Source organism: Cupressus sempervirens, chromosome 11, assembly GCF_028749045.1.
Source record: "Cupressus sempervirens isolate cs-2001-9-10 chromosome 11, ASM2874904v1, whole genome shotgun sequence".
NCBI lineage: Eukaryota > Viridiplantae > Streptophyta > Pinopsida > Cupressales > Cupressaceae > Cupressus > Cupressus sempervirens.
This window is the reverse complement of record NC_143128.1, coordinates 306,824,649-306,839,273: the sequence shown is the minus strand read 5'-3', so window position 1 is coordinate 306,839,273 and position 14,625 is coordinate 306,824,649. Positions and strand designations below refer to the sequence as shown.

The window sequence follows — 14,625 nt, the reverse complement described above, 5'->3', positions numbered from 1 at the left end:
CAAGTGGCCCATTATAATCACACTAAATATAAAGTGCCAAATCATGCATTGGGGGGGTTTCTTTTATTTCTTTTTGCATTTTGGAGGTGCATACATTATTTGGTCTCATGGAGTCATGTCAAAAGTGTCACTTTGGTTTAAGATTCAAATTGATAAAAAAGAACTATAAGAAATGGAGTGCTTTGATGATTGATCATCTAAGAGAACATAAGGAAGTGTTTCCTTATCTATATTCGAAGATATTTCCACCTAATACTAATTAGGGACATCTTTCTCTTCTTCTTCACTTTATGTATAATAGTATGAGTAAGGAATCGTTTGCTCCTCTTAGTAAGTCAAGTAGTCCTCATGATGTTTGGATGTGTCTTTGGGAAGCATATGGAGATCCACGAGTTCCTCCAGTACCAGAGGACATTCTACCTCCAGTTGCTCTAGTTGTGGTACCTACAACTCTAGTCAAGATCATACCTCTTGATACTCTTGTTGCTTCTACTGATCTAGTTCTAGCCATAGATGCTCCTAATTTAGTGTAGCAGTAAACACCATGTCTTCCTATTTCAACTTCATGGGATAACTTCCTTCTAGACATTGCAGTGTTGTTTGTGGAGTCTTACATTGAAGATGTGGGAGACATTATTGATGACATCCATCTTTTTGTTGAGGAGAATTCTTCTTTACTTCTTGAGAGTAACATGATTGTGCACACTTCTTTTCAGTAGTTGGAGGAGGACTCTTTTAATTTCAAGGAGACATATCAATCTTTGGAGATTGTATTCCAGTTTCCTACGATATCAAATCTTCTTAGGATTTTTCCTACTAGTTGGGGAGCATTCTCTACTACACCTATGGCACCACTTCTTCCCACAAGGAGGAACTTCATTCAACTTTCATGGTGCAACTTCTTCAGTCATCAATGAGCCTCTATCATGGGTGTGCATTCATCATTGAAGGGAGGAGACATTTCTTCTCTTCCCCTATCTTCCTATAAGGTTGATTCCTTGTCTTTTGAGTTTGATTCACTTTCATACATGGATATGTTATCCTTTTTTCCACCTTCTTTTGGGCATCCAACATATTGGCTTGTGGCATCTACATTCATCAAGGACTTTTCAACATATGAGTAGACTTCAAAGGTAACATCCACACCATACTACATATGGATCCTTCTTCCATCTTCCTATCCACAGTGGGAAGTATACGTGCACCTATATTTGGTGTATCTTCTTCCTAAAGGGAGAAATGTCATTTATAGGCATTGGATACTTTTTTATCTTCATGACATCCTTGTAGGAGATTATTCAATATGGGGGGATACCAGCATGTATTTTTTCTTATGGGGGATATATGCTTGTACATGCATGATGTATGTCATACTAGGGGGGTCTTGATTACTCCATCCTTGATTGAATCTTGCATTTCTTCATCTCTCTTTTTGGAGGAGGTTTTCCCTCTTTCTTCGTTTTCAAAGAGATTGCATTTCATTGCATTTGTACATGGGTAACTAACATGGCCTAGTGGCTAGGACCCATCATGCATTTTCATCATAGCTTTTGTGAGCTTAAGTACATTCCCCTAAGTTGCACTTAAAGGGGGGTGTTAGTGTAAATAATTAATTACTATATACACTTTACTTAAGTTTACTTAGGTTAATGCATTATCTAGACATCTAGAAGTATGTGTTGTCATACGAGTTGTCTTGTTGACAACATAGGAGTTAGCAACTAATTTAAGCACATGGTGTCTACAAAATCTCTATATGAGATACACCTTGTTATGTTTATCCTCTCATTTTTGCACATACATTCATGCACAATGGAGGATAATCAACTTTTGGTGGATGTGTGCTTAGTTGTCATGCTTATCTCCTTGTTGACACCTAGTCATTCTTGAAGCATTCTAGAGGCCTTTATATATAGACATTTCTAGTGTGTATGTACATGAGATACATGAGAAAATCATCTATTATTGAATAATTTGATATCCAAAGAATTAGTTATTCATTCTCATATTGTTATGATCATACATCATTTGGTTCATATTGTGCTAAGTCTTGTGCTTCTTGATCTTGGTGTTATTTTGCCCTAAGACAAATTCTTCATAGTATCAAAGATATACCAAATTCTTACTATATGAAGATTGTGATCAAGGATCTAGTGGTTATCTTCCGTGATAACACCAGCACAATTAGTATATCAAAGAATCCTGTGATGCATACCAAGACCAAGCACATTGCTATAAAATATCATTTTTTGAGAGAATTTGTGCGAGATAAAGAGGTAAGATTGGAATATGTGAATACTAAAGAACAAATTGCAGACATATTCACTAAGCCATTAACTAAGGATGCATTTTTGAATCTAAGAGGTAAGTTAGGGGGTTATTCCCCTATTCGAAGCTCACTAAATGAAGTTTAATGATGAATCAACCAGTACACATTGAAGATCAGTTAGTTGATGCAGTATTGAAAGGAAAAATTGCATATGAATCCATACATTAGGTACATTGATATTCACTAAATATTGTCTTTGGCATGAGATGTCAAAGAGGGAGAGTTTGTTATGTCATATCACATAAATTTTCTTAAGAAGGAGAGTTCAATCATTCATTTGAGAAAGAGATGTTAAAGAGGGAGAATGAACTTGGTCTTATATCAAAGGCAGAGTTCGCTAGCAGAAGAAGATGTTGAAGACATGTAGCATTTTCTGACAGAGGGAGAAACTGAAGGCAGAGGGAGTTCTCATGGATGAGAATCAAAATGAAACTAAGGATATTATCCTTACTATTATTTTTCTCTAAAGTTTCATTGTATTATGACATGTTGTGTTGCCAACAATGCCAAATAGGGAGATTGTTGAAAACAATTGGTTAAATTGTGTATTGTCTTTGATATTACACAAAATGTCATACCAATCAGTGTATGCCGAACTCACTTGGTGATGAAGACAATTTCCTATGTCTATCGAGCATTTCAAATTTTGCCAATTTTAGAAGTCAGTGCCTATCAAGTTCACTTGGGCATCAAAGAGAAGATCAGAGAAGTTGAGTGTTAACCGAGCTCACTCGAGTAACAAAGGAAAAGTTGGATAGAACCAATATTAACTAAGCTCACCTAGTTACCAAAGGAACTTTGTGAAGATATAGTGTTAATCATGTTCATGTAATTAACACAAGAAAATCATTTATGAGTTAGTGTCTACTGAGCAGGGTCGACTAGTAGAGGATTTTCTTATTTTGAAATATTGAATCTAATGGATTTGTTTGTTGGTTCTAGCCGATTAAGGAGATGACTATTACATATTCTAAGGTGTATTCAAGCTGACTTGACAATGCATAACACATAAATATAAGGTCAAGTTGAGAATTGAATGTTGAATGTGTGTAAGTGGATGAAAGAATAGAAGATGCTAAGAGGAAGCGAGTTAGAAGGATAAGAAAAATATCCTTGAGAAGCTACAAAGATACATTCGATCAAAAAAGATCAAGTATACAAGCCAGAATTGAGATATGTAATCAACAATTTAGTTGCATAAGAAATCAAGTCATCTCATTGTTACTCTTTAACCATTGTAGCAATGATCTAAATGTCTTAATAAAATTGGCTTAATAGCTATTAGTAAATCCTCTAACAAGGTGACATTTCTAGATTGAAGTGTCTAAAGACCTCTAACACAACCACTCCTAACAGGGTGATTAAATCCTTTAATAGGGTCACACCTAATAGTGTGTTTTGTAATCTTTGACAAGGTTGCTCCTAACAGGGCTCACTTCAGAAGAGTGAAAATCAGTAACTAGTTGCACTTGGTGGTTTTTCCCAAATTGGGTTTCCACGTTAAATCTTGGTGTCACTTGTGTTCATGCTATTTCTTTCATGTGTATGCAACTAAGTTAATTAAGGTTAATCACATATAATATCTTAAGATTTGCATGCTAAGCATTTGCCAAATTATAGTTGTTATTTCAGTGGTTATCGAGTTACAACATATTATTAGTATTAACCGAGTGACTGTGTTTGTCGAGCAACAATATTTTCAGTCAATTTTATGTTTTGTGTTGACATCTAAGGGATCTAAGATTTATTTTAGTGGTAACTGATTGACCCCTCCCCTCTCAGTTACTCCTCTTATATTTCCAACATTATCCTCTTTCTTTGAGAGCCAAAAGCTTAGGAGTATCCATTTCTCCAAATTTAATCAAGGCACAATGCTTGTGATGTCTCTGAGACTTGCACCAAACAATACTTGATCCTTGATGGATTTATTAAGAATCTTTCAACTTCTCTATTAGACCAAAAACCATTTGACTAATTATACATATTTTAATATATTTATATTAAGAAACCTATATTTTAATATATGTCTTCTAAACATACCTTTTATTTTCACTTGTATTATATACAATCTAAACTTGTCACTATCCCCATATCGGCAACATTAACTTTCGCATAAGTGCTCTGTAACAGCATTTTAATTTAACTTACAATTATATACTACAATTTTTTTAAATTTTTTTTTTAAAGTTGAGTTTCCTGCAATTTCAAGAGGCCGACGACTAAAAAGACTGTAACCAGCCACAGCTCAGCAAAACTGGGGTTCCCACCACAGTAATAAGCTCGTCCTAACCTTCTAGAGCACAAATGATATTGGGCTTGAAATAAGTGCACAGCTACATACTAATCAAAGAATTGAAATTCGAAAGGATAGATTCCACTCAATGCATCCAAACAAAAACTTATTGCGCGTGGAGAGAATTTTAACATGATTTATCTTAATATTGATCGAAGATTCATCTGCTGGTTTTCTACTGGGATATCACTCCATGGCAGCATTGTATCCAAGGAAAGCCAATTCAAAGAAGCATTGCGTAGCATAGTGTATCAGAATAACACTAATAGAGCCGAACAAGGTACTCTGCACGATCCTCAAACCTTTTCTTATCTGTTGAATGGCTGTCAAATCTTCAAAGCACTGTCACAGGGCAAGCAACTCCATGCGCAACTTCTCAGAAATGGATTTTATAAATTTTTTTTTTTGGGAACTCACCTTATAGGTATGTATGCTGCAAATGGACGAATAGAAACTGCCCGCCAAATATTTGACAAAATGTCTCAACGAAATAACCTCACATGGAATGCTATGATTAGAGGGTATTCCCGGGATGGACCGTATGAAGAAGCCATTCAGCTTTATTATCAAATGCAACAGGAAGGAGTGACTCCAGATAATTATACGTTTCCTGTCGTACTCAAAGCATGTGCTAGCCTGTTAGCTCTTGAAGAGGGTAAGGAAATTCACCATCAAATTAGGAGAATAGGACTTGAATCTGATGTTTTTGTTGCTGCAGCTCTGATTGATATGTATGCAAAATGTGGGAGTATAGATGATGCACGCGATGTGTTTGACAAAATGCCTACAAGAGATGTGGTTTCGTGGAATATTCTGATTGCTGGTTATTTGAAATGTGGAAGAATACAGGTAGCGCGCCATTTGTTTGACAATATTCCTCAAAGGAATGTGATTTCATGGACTACGATTATTGCAGGATATGTGCAAAATGGACTCTTTAATGAGGCACTGACACTCTTCGATCAAATGCAAGATACAGATATTAAACCTAATAGGGTTACTCTGGTGAGCGTACTACCTGCATGTGCTCATTTAGCAGCTCTTCAGAAAGGAAAAGAAATCCATGACTATGCAACTAAGAGCGGACTAGAGGCTGATGCTTCTGTGGTTACTGCTTTGATTAATATGTATGCCAAGTGTGGAAGAATAAATGTTGCTCGTGGGTTGTTTGACAAAATGGCAAGAAAAGATGCAATTGCATGGAATGCAATGATTGCAGGGTATGGAATGCATGGGCTTGGTGAGGAAGCTGATGCTCTTTTTGTCCAAATGCAACAAGATAGGGTAAAACCAGATGATGTTACGTTTATTGGTGTCTTGTCTGCATGTAGTCATGCGGGCCTGGTGGAAAAGGGCTGGACATACCTCAATTGTATGAGTCAAGAGTACCACTTAGAACCTAAACTGGAGCACTATGCTTGCATGGTTGATCTTCTTAGTCGTGCTGGACAACTTAATGAAGCCAGGGATCTCATTGCTAACATGCCTTTTGAACCTTCACCTAGTGTATTAGGAGCTTTTCTCGGCGGCTGTAGAATTCATGGCAACATTCAGTTAGGAGAACATGCTGCAGAATGCCTTTTGGAAATAGAACCTTACAATATAGGAAATTATGTATTGCTTTCCAACATTTATGCTGAAGCTGGAAGATGGGATGATGTTACAAAGATGAGAATAATGCTAAAAGAAAGGGGCTTGAAAAAAAGTCCTGGATGTAGCTGGATTGAAATATGTAAAAAGGTACATGCTTTCATTGGAGGAGACAGATCACATGCACAATCAGAGGAAATCTATAAATTGTTGGGGAACTTGAGCAAGGAAATGAAGAAGGCTGGGTACGTACCTGATACTAGCATTGCACTTCATGATGTAGCAGAGGAAGAGAAAGAATTTGCCCTTTCTACTCATAGTGAACGACTGGCAATTGCTTTTGGGATTTTAAACACAGCTCCTGGAACAACTATTCAGATAACCAAAAACCTCCGTGTTTGTGGAGACTGCCATACTGCCACCAAATTCATTTCCAAGGTAGTTAGAAGAGAGATCATTGTGAGGGATATAAATCGTTTCCATCATTTTAATGACGGATTATGTTCTTGTGGAGATTACTGGTGATGCTAACTATATGTGGTTTCGTTTGACTGAAAATTTCTGTTTTGACTACAATTTTTGGTCAAGTCATTGATTTAACTAGTTTTTTGGGGGAAAAACCATGATTTTGAAAAGAAATTGCCAAGCAGACAGAGAAATAATTTTTTGCAATGAAACACAATTTAATAAAGGTTTTTGCTTCCGTAGATGACAGTTTTGGGAGAATGATGGACTTGGACTGGGATTTTCACCCATGGTAATGCTTGAAATGGGATATAGGCTGGAGCTGGAAGCTGTTAAGATATTTTCTCAGTTTTATATGGCCCCCCTATGATTTTTCAATACCATTCAAATTAGTGTGCAAATGCACGGAAACACAATCCCATATCCTTATCACACACTCTAGGTGGCTATATGAATCAGAGCATGGCCTGCTTGCTGAACATGTTAAGGCATCTGATTACTTGACTTCATGTACGAGAGAAAGGCACTTTTACGGGCATCTTATTTATTGTACCAATGTTGGGAGAATGGTGAATGTGGACCAGGATTCCCATACAGGATGATTACCCAAACTTTGGTAAATTTTCCTGGTTAGTTTCACAGGATTCCTGTGGTTTTCTGTAACTTCAAATTTGTCTTATATGTTTGATTGTTATCTATTAAGTCTCTCCTCATTCGATTCAAAAAACTAACCAGAATTTTTGAATCTCATCAATTTTTTTGATTGATAATAATAAGTTCTATATTAATTCAAAAAAGTTCCAATACATTCATGAGGCCACTGGTTGGCAGATTTCCAACAAAACCCACCTTACAAAAGTGCAACATACTGGCAGATCATCTAAAACACACCCTACCATCAGCACCCGAAAGAGCAGAAGCCAAAAGACTATATAGACTCAACACAGCTAATACAACATTAGCCCATACTAGAGAAAATTGGGCACAAAAGCAACAAAGAATAGTCCCTCAACTGAACCAATGTGCAGCCTTTTTCCTTGAGAAATTCATAGCAGACGGACGAGCTCAAGCAACTCACATCTTCAAACCACTTCCAGCCACCATTTCACAATCACACTTCCCCACTCCACCCATAACTGGAGCTGCCTCATAACTGCAAGTTATGCCATGAACCTCACCAGGAACACCACCTTGCACACCACCCGGCCTCTTGGCCCTGAAGCTGATGACGAGGGATAGGTGTCCATCCTCCCTCCTGGGGCCATTGGACTTCATTGGTGTCACCTTCCTTCTCATACTTCGTTCTGCCACTGCTGCTCTGTTTGCCTCCATTTTGTCCAGAAAGGACACCAGATCCCATCACCCACCACCCCTTTCGCACATTCATCATGTGTACCTCCTTCAGGCAGGAAGACATCCAGACTGCAAGCGGTTGCAACTCCCCATCCCCACCACCAATCAGCCACCATGGCCCATGGTACATGTGCAAAGCCATAGCAATCTTAGCCTGAGCCACAACTGCCAGCCCACCTGCCCATTTGGATTTGAGACATGCATGGACGACACGCAACACCTCCTCCCAAGAAGAGCCGGAAGCATCTACCCAGTGGACAGATTGAGTATTAATGTATTATTTAATATTAATTTAAAATTATAAATTCACTGTTTTGTAAATTTCTAAGAAATAATAAATTAAAATATTCAGCCATTCTGTCGGCTGCATAGCCACTTCGAGAAGAGCCTGGCATTAGAGTCAGACTGAAAAAGAGTGAGGAGATGTTGACGTTGGACTCCTCCCCAACATCAGCACAATCGCCTCCCAGAACTCAATGTCGTTGATGTTGAAGATGTTGCGCATCCGCACAAATAGAAATGGGGCCAGTGAAAGACGAGATTTGACCCATTCTTTGTAGGGAGAAATGGCCTCCATTGCAAAATACCAAACTCCACCCAAGATCACTGGGGACACCGTGGGCTCAAGATAACAGAAGTTGTGACCACCCAACCAGCCTTTGCGCCCCTTAAAGGGTGGCTCATGACTCAAAAGCTGCTCCAAAATGTGTGATTTGTCCATCCATCATTTCCATCTTTTTTCATAATACAAAAGATCTGAGAAAATTCTGCCTGTACTGCCACTTACCGCAAGAACCAACCAATCCTCCATTCACATAAAATCACACCTCACACCACACATGGAGTGATGAGAGCAGATCACCTTAAGGGGTTTATTTCAGAGAAGAAAGGTGTAGGTAAGTACCTTAGATCTTCAAAAAAATTGAAATTGCCACTAAGAACCCATTGGCCCCAATGTTGGAGTATTTGTCAGCAATTGAGTTTACCTCCCGAAACATGTGTCACCTTGAAATCTTCAAATTCCATTAATAGTGCCTGAATCATCCTGATGTCTTTGTTGAGGTACCAAGTGTCCATCTGACCTTTGACAATCCCAGTCACAGTGAGCTGAGAATCACCTTTAAGATGTAGTTTCCGAACTCTCAGTTTTTTGGCAAGAAGAACAGCACCAACCGCAGTTAGACACTCTGCCTTATTATTTGTCCCCTTGGGAAGCCTTTTGGCACCTATTACCAACATACACCCAAATCCATCACAAGCCACATACGTTGCCCCTGATTGGCCCGGGTTGCCCTTTGAGGCCCCATCAAAATTCACTTTTATCCTCCCACTTTCAGGTGGTTTCCATGACTTCTTCTGTTGCTCAACCTTCGGCAGAGGGTTAGCCCTCTGAGGAAATCTCATCAATTGTTAACCATCTTCCACCCTTGAAGTTTAATAAGATTGATTTAGTCTTCAACAAATCAACATGTAAACATCATGAGGATGTTTTAATTCTTATTTTTAATCAAATATCATTATGATCTAGAGTGGCTTTGATAGAGTCCTGGATGTAGCTGGATTGAAATAAGTAAAAAGGTCCGTGCTTTCATTGGAGGGGACAGATCACATGTGCAATAGAGGAAATCAATAAATTGTTGGGGAACTTGAACAATGAAATGAAGAAGGCTGGGTATGTACCTTATACTAGCGTTGCACTTCATGATGTAGCAGAGGAAGAGAAAGAATTTGCCCTTCTACTCATAGTGAAAGACTGGAAATTGCATTTGGGATTTTAAACAGAGCTTCTGGAACAACTATTCAGATAACCAAAAACCTCCGTGTTTGTGGAGACTGCCATACTGCCACCAAATTCGTCTCCAAGGTAGTTAGAAGAGAGATCATCATGAGGGATATAAATCGTTTCCATCATTTTAATAATGGATTATGTTCTCGTGGAGATTACTGGTGATGCTAATTATATGAGAATTTGGTTTCGTTTGACCAAATTTAACTACAATTCTTGGTCAAGTCATTGATTTAACCAATTTTTTGGGGGGAAAACCATGATATTTGAAAAGAAATTGCCAAGCAGACAGAGCAATAATTTATTGGAATGAAACACAATTTAATAAAGGTTTTTGCTTCCATGAATGACAGTTTTTGGAGAATGACAAACTTGGACTGGGATTTTCACCCATGGTAATGCTTGAAATGGGATATAGGCTGGAGCTTGAAGCTGTTAAGATATTTTCTCAGTTTTACATGGTTCCCCTATGATTTTTCAATACCATTCAAATTAGTGTGCAAATGCACAGAAACACAATGCCATATCCTTATCGCACACTCTAGGTTGGTATATGAATCAGAGCATGGCGTGCATGCCGAACATGTTAAGGCATCTGATTACTTGACTTCATGTATGAGACGGGCAATTTTACGGGTATCTTATTCATTGTAACAATGTTGGGAGAATCGAGACTGGTGAACATGGACCGGGATTCCCACACAGGATGATTAACCACACTTGGTAAATATTCGTGGCTACTTTTGCAGGATTCTCGTGGTTTTCTGTTACATTCAAATTTGTCTTAGATGTTTGATTTTTTTTCTTCTTCCTTATATGTTTGATTGTTATCTATTAAATCTGTCCTCATTCTATTGAAAAAGTTAACTAGAATTTTTGAATCTCATCAATTGTTAATAGCAATCTTATTTGTCAATGATCATTTCAGGGTTGTTGTGTCCATACAAAAATGACTTAGAAATGTTTTGGGACTTCTTCCTGTCGATGGGAATTTATTGTTTCATTTTTTTCCCGGCAAATTTCGACCATTGTATGGTTGTTTTCTAATAGTTGTTGCTTTCAGCCAGGCTAGGTTTGTGTAACTTCTGATCAGGGTTCTGACCCTTTATATCATTAAGATCATTGGTGGGTTTTTTGATATCTTGAAGGGTTTGTTTTCAGATTTTTTGGGTGTCTCATTTTTCGTGCCACAAATTTTGTGTCAATGAATTCACATTATTATCTTTCCCTGTACCTACCGAGTTCTAATCAACACATCCAAATTTGTCCATTGAACCATCTAGCTATCTTTTTTTTGTGCCCCAAAAAGCATGCAATAACATCTTCGACCAACATTCAGTTGGAAGGCAGTCAAAAGTTCAACTAGTGTAATTAAAACACGTGGAAGAAACACATGATGCCAATATTATTTTGGGCAACACTACTTGTCCTGCTAATAAAGGCAAAGAACATGATAAATTTGATGTGCAAAATCAAGAAGTTGCTATGCTCATCAAACATTTGGTCACTAATGATCAGCTCCTGCAGGTTCCTTCCAGTAAAATAGTTGCAGAAACTTGAAATCATCTAAAAGGTTTGCGTGAAACCTTGGATATGAGTCATGCATTTTTCTTGAAGAATTTTCTCTTCTTGACGATGATGGATGAACAAGTGCCCCTACAAGATCATCTTAACAAAATCAAGAACATTTGAGATTACTTGGAAGTCATTGGACACAAAATTGAAGAAGAAGACTTGGTGATGATCATCTTGAAGAATTTACCATCTTCCTCAATGCACTTCATTGAAACACTGAATATTGTTTCCACTCATTCTAATGTTTCAATTTTTGATTTTCACATAATACTTGTACAACAAGATCATTGGAAACAACAATTTGATAGTCGTACTAGCTCATCTTCAAAGATACAAGCTTTCTTAGCTAAATCCTCAAGTAAGTAATTGTTTTCTTAGTCTTCTTAGTAGAATCTCTGTGCTACATCATGAGAAAGCCCAAATTAGAAGAAAAATATTCATTACAACTACTGCCATAAGTTTCATCATTTGAAGTTGGAGTGTCATTAATGCTAATTAGGTTCTCAACCCAAATAATTTGGTTTACAACCTCAAGCACATTTGCGGAGCTCATTACATAAGGCAAGTTTTCCTAGTACACCTTCATGGATAAAGGACCTATAAATCATGTAAAATTTTCTGCCTAGTATATTGATTAAGGTGCCTCCTACTGCTTCACTCGTTGCTAGGATTAGTTCATAGATTTCCAACCATTCTCAGATTCAGTTGTTTTTGGAGGAAGGGAAGGGTACACTATTATTTATTAGGGGAGAAGAAGGTTTGGAAGGGGCCCCAAAACCCTTTACAAGATGATTTTGAGGGGGATTTGGAACCCAACTAAGATGACATGCTGCAAGAGATAAGGCATTTCTGACCAACAACCCCAAAACTAGTTGACAATTAACAACCAATAAAAAAAATTTAGTAACGCTCCAACTGCCCAAAAATTAGAGCATAAGGCCAAAGCCTCAGATTAAGGAGCTAGTCTCTCAAGCAAGGAGATCCTTGGGGTTTTGAAAGGCTCCCCAATCTTGTACAATGGGTTTTAACATGACTCCCAAAAACATAAACACAAACCATCTCACAATATTGATCATCACAAAACTAGTTTAAACTATAGGGTTTTGAAAAGCTCCCCACACCACCTTGGGTTTTGACTTGGTCCCCACAACCACATAAAGGGTATTGAAAGGCTCCCCAAACCTCAAAGGGGTAATTAAGGTACCCTAAACTAAAACGATCAACCTCAAAGAAGAAACCATTGAAGAGATGGATGAAAAATAAAAAATCTCCCAAGCCAAAAGAGGGAGAAGATAGAGGGGTTTTACCAAAGATCCCCAAACCTTCAAGAAGGATTCTAAAAGAGAATAAATAGCCAACTACCTGCAAAATCCAATCAACACCTAGTCACAAGCCATGACCTCAGCAACCAAAATCCTTTATGTGTCCATAGGAAAGGATTACACCTCTATAGGAAAAGGAGAGATGAGACCAAACAAAGGAGACAAGGCTCTCCAAACTAGGAAGTTGGGCACTAAGCTAGAAACCAAGACCAACGAGATCCCAATTCTAAGGCACCATCTTTCCAAAGAAATTCCTTTATACCTCTATAGAAAAGGATCTCACCTCTAGAGGATAGCAAGAGATAGCAAGAGATGAGGTCCAACAGATGAGACAATAGAGAAGAAAAAATCCTTGCAACTAAACAACCCCATCTACAAGAAAACTACAAAGAGTACCAATCAACCTAAAACCTCCAGCCATTCTCCACCTCCATAGAATAAGTTGTCACCTTTATTATGAAAAGGGAAAGAGGAAGAAAAGTGCCACAAGTGCCAATCCAACAATGAAGCCACAATTTGTCAAGCCTTTGCCTCTATAGAAGTCTAGTTGGGAGGAGTCCAACCTCACACAAAACAAAACAACTAGAAGCACCAAGAAAATGAAAGGGGAAACGCAACCCTGCCAAAAATGCCAAAAAAACGACCAAGCCCTTGAAAATTGTCTTCACTAGACCCATAAGTAAGAAGAAAAGGAGAACAAAAACACCAGCACACAAAATAAGGAGAAGCAACAAGAAAATGAAGGGGAAAACACAACCTTGCCAAAAATGCCATAAAAAAAAGACCAAGCCTTTGAAAATTGTCAACACTAGACCCATAAGCAAGACGAAAATGAGAAGCAAAAATACGAGTACACAAAATAAAATAATGCGAAGGATCAAGAAAATGAAAGGGAAAACACAACCCCACCAAAAACCCAAAATAAAAGACCAAGCCCTTGGAAATTTTCAGCACTAGACCAGAAGCAAAAAAAAAAGAAGACACAAAAAACACCACTACACACCAAAAGACACAAAGCACTAGAAACAACCACCCCAAGCAAAAGAAACACAAGCCAAAGCCACAAAAAAGAACACCCACAAAACAAAAAGGGAATGAGAGAAACAAAATAAACCCCATTGGCCAAAGCAGAAACAAAGTCAACTCAACCTAGAGGGGAAAAGAACATGAAAGAACCATAACCTATAAGCCAAACAAACAAAGCACTAGAACCAACAAAAAAACTCCAAATGAATAGGAAGAAGGAAAATATCGCCATAAAAAAGACCAAAATAGAGCCAAACCACCAACCAAGACCAAGGCACAAGAAAGGAAGACAGCAGGGCATCAACCCCAACAAGGACAGTAAGTGCAAGCACCATAGACAACCTACTCAAAACAAAACAAAGACACCATATTGAAAGAGGGAAAAAATATTTTCCACCCATAGGGACCCCACACAAGGGTTAATGCCACTTATTGACTAACAATTCAGATAACCTACACCAAATGTAGGAACACTAAGAAGTATAGCACAAACTCAACCAAACTGGGAGAAGCACAATAAAATATAAATATCTATCTTAATTATTTAATTTGTATAATGACAAAAACATTGATGTGAAATTCAAAAGCAACACACAATCCTGGGAAAACTGAGCAAAATGAAAAAATTAAACTGTAATCTTACAATTCTTTTAAATTGGCTAGGTTTCCAAGTTATTTTGGTAAATATCTAGAAAGAAGACTCTTGCAAAGTTGGCCCGAGTAAATAGATTTGCTTATATTGAAGTCTAATTTCTATTTTAAGAAATCTTTAAAATTTGATATAAAAACTAAAAATATTCTTACACTTAAATTCAAAAATATGTCATACCAAATAGATCTCGTTCATGGAAATTTTACAATACCGTTTAATATGCTTCCTTTTCAT

General features: G+C 37.7%; 1 protein-coding gene across 3 annotated transcripts; it reads left to right on the top strand.

Annotated features, from left to right (window-relative positions):
• Nucleotides 1-4,476: 4,476 nt before the first annotated feature.
• LOC149529355 (pentatricopeptide repeat-containing protein At5g48910-like) lies at nt 4,477-7,379 on the top strand. 3 transcript variants are annotated; one of them, XM_089809418.1, is made up of 2 exons: nt 4,477-6,650; nt 6,921-7,379. In XM_089809418.1, exons 1-2 carry the CDS (start codon nt 4,755-4,757, stop codon nt 6,939-6,941), a joined length of 1,917 nt encoding a protein of 638 aa, XP_089665544.1. In that variant the 5' UTR covers nt 4,477-4,754; the 3' UTR covers nt 6,942-7,379. The 3 variants fall into 3 exon arrangements, with proteins under 3 accessions (XP_089665544.1, XP_089665546.1, XP_089665545.1); XM_089809420.1 differs by having other exon boundaries at nt 4,478-4,902; nt 5,047-7,379; XM_089809419.1 differs by having other exon boundaries at nt 4,478-5,277; nt 5,377-7,379.
• Nucleotides 7,380-14,625: the final 7,246 nt, after the last annotated feature.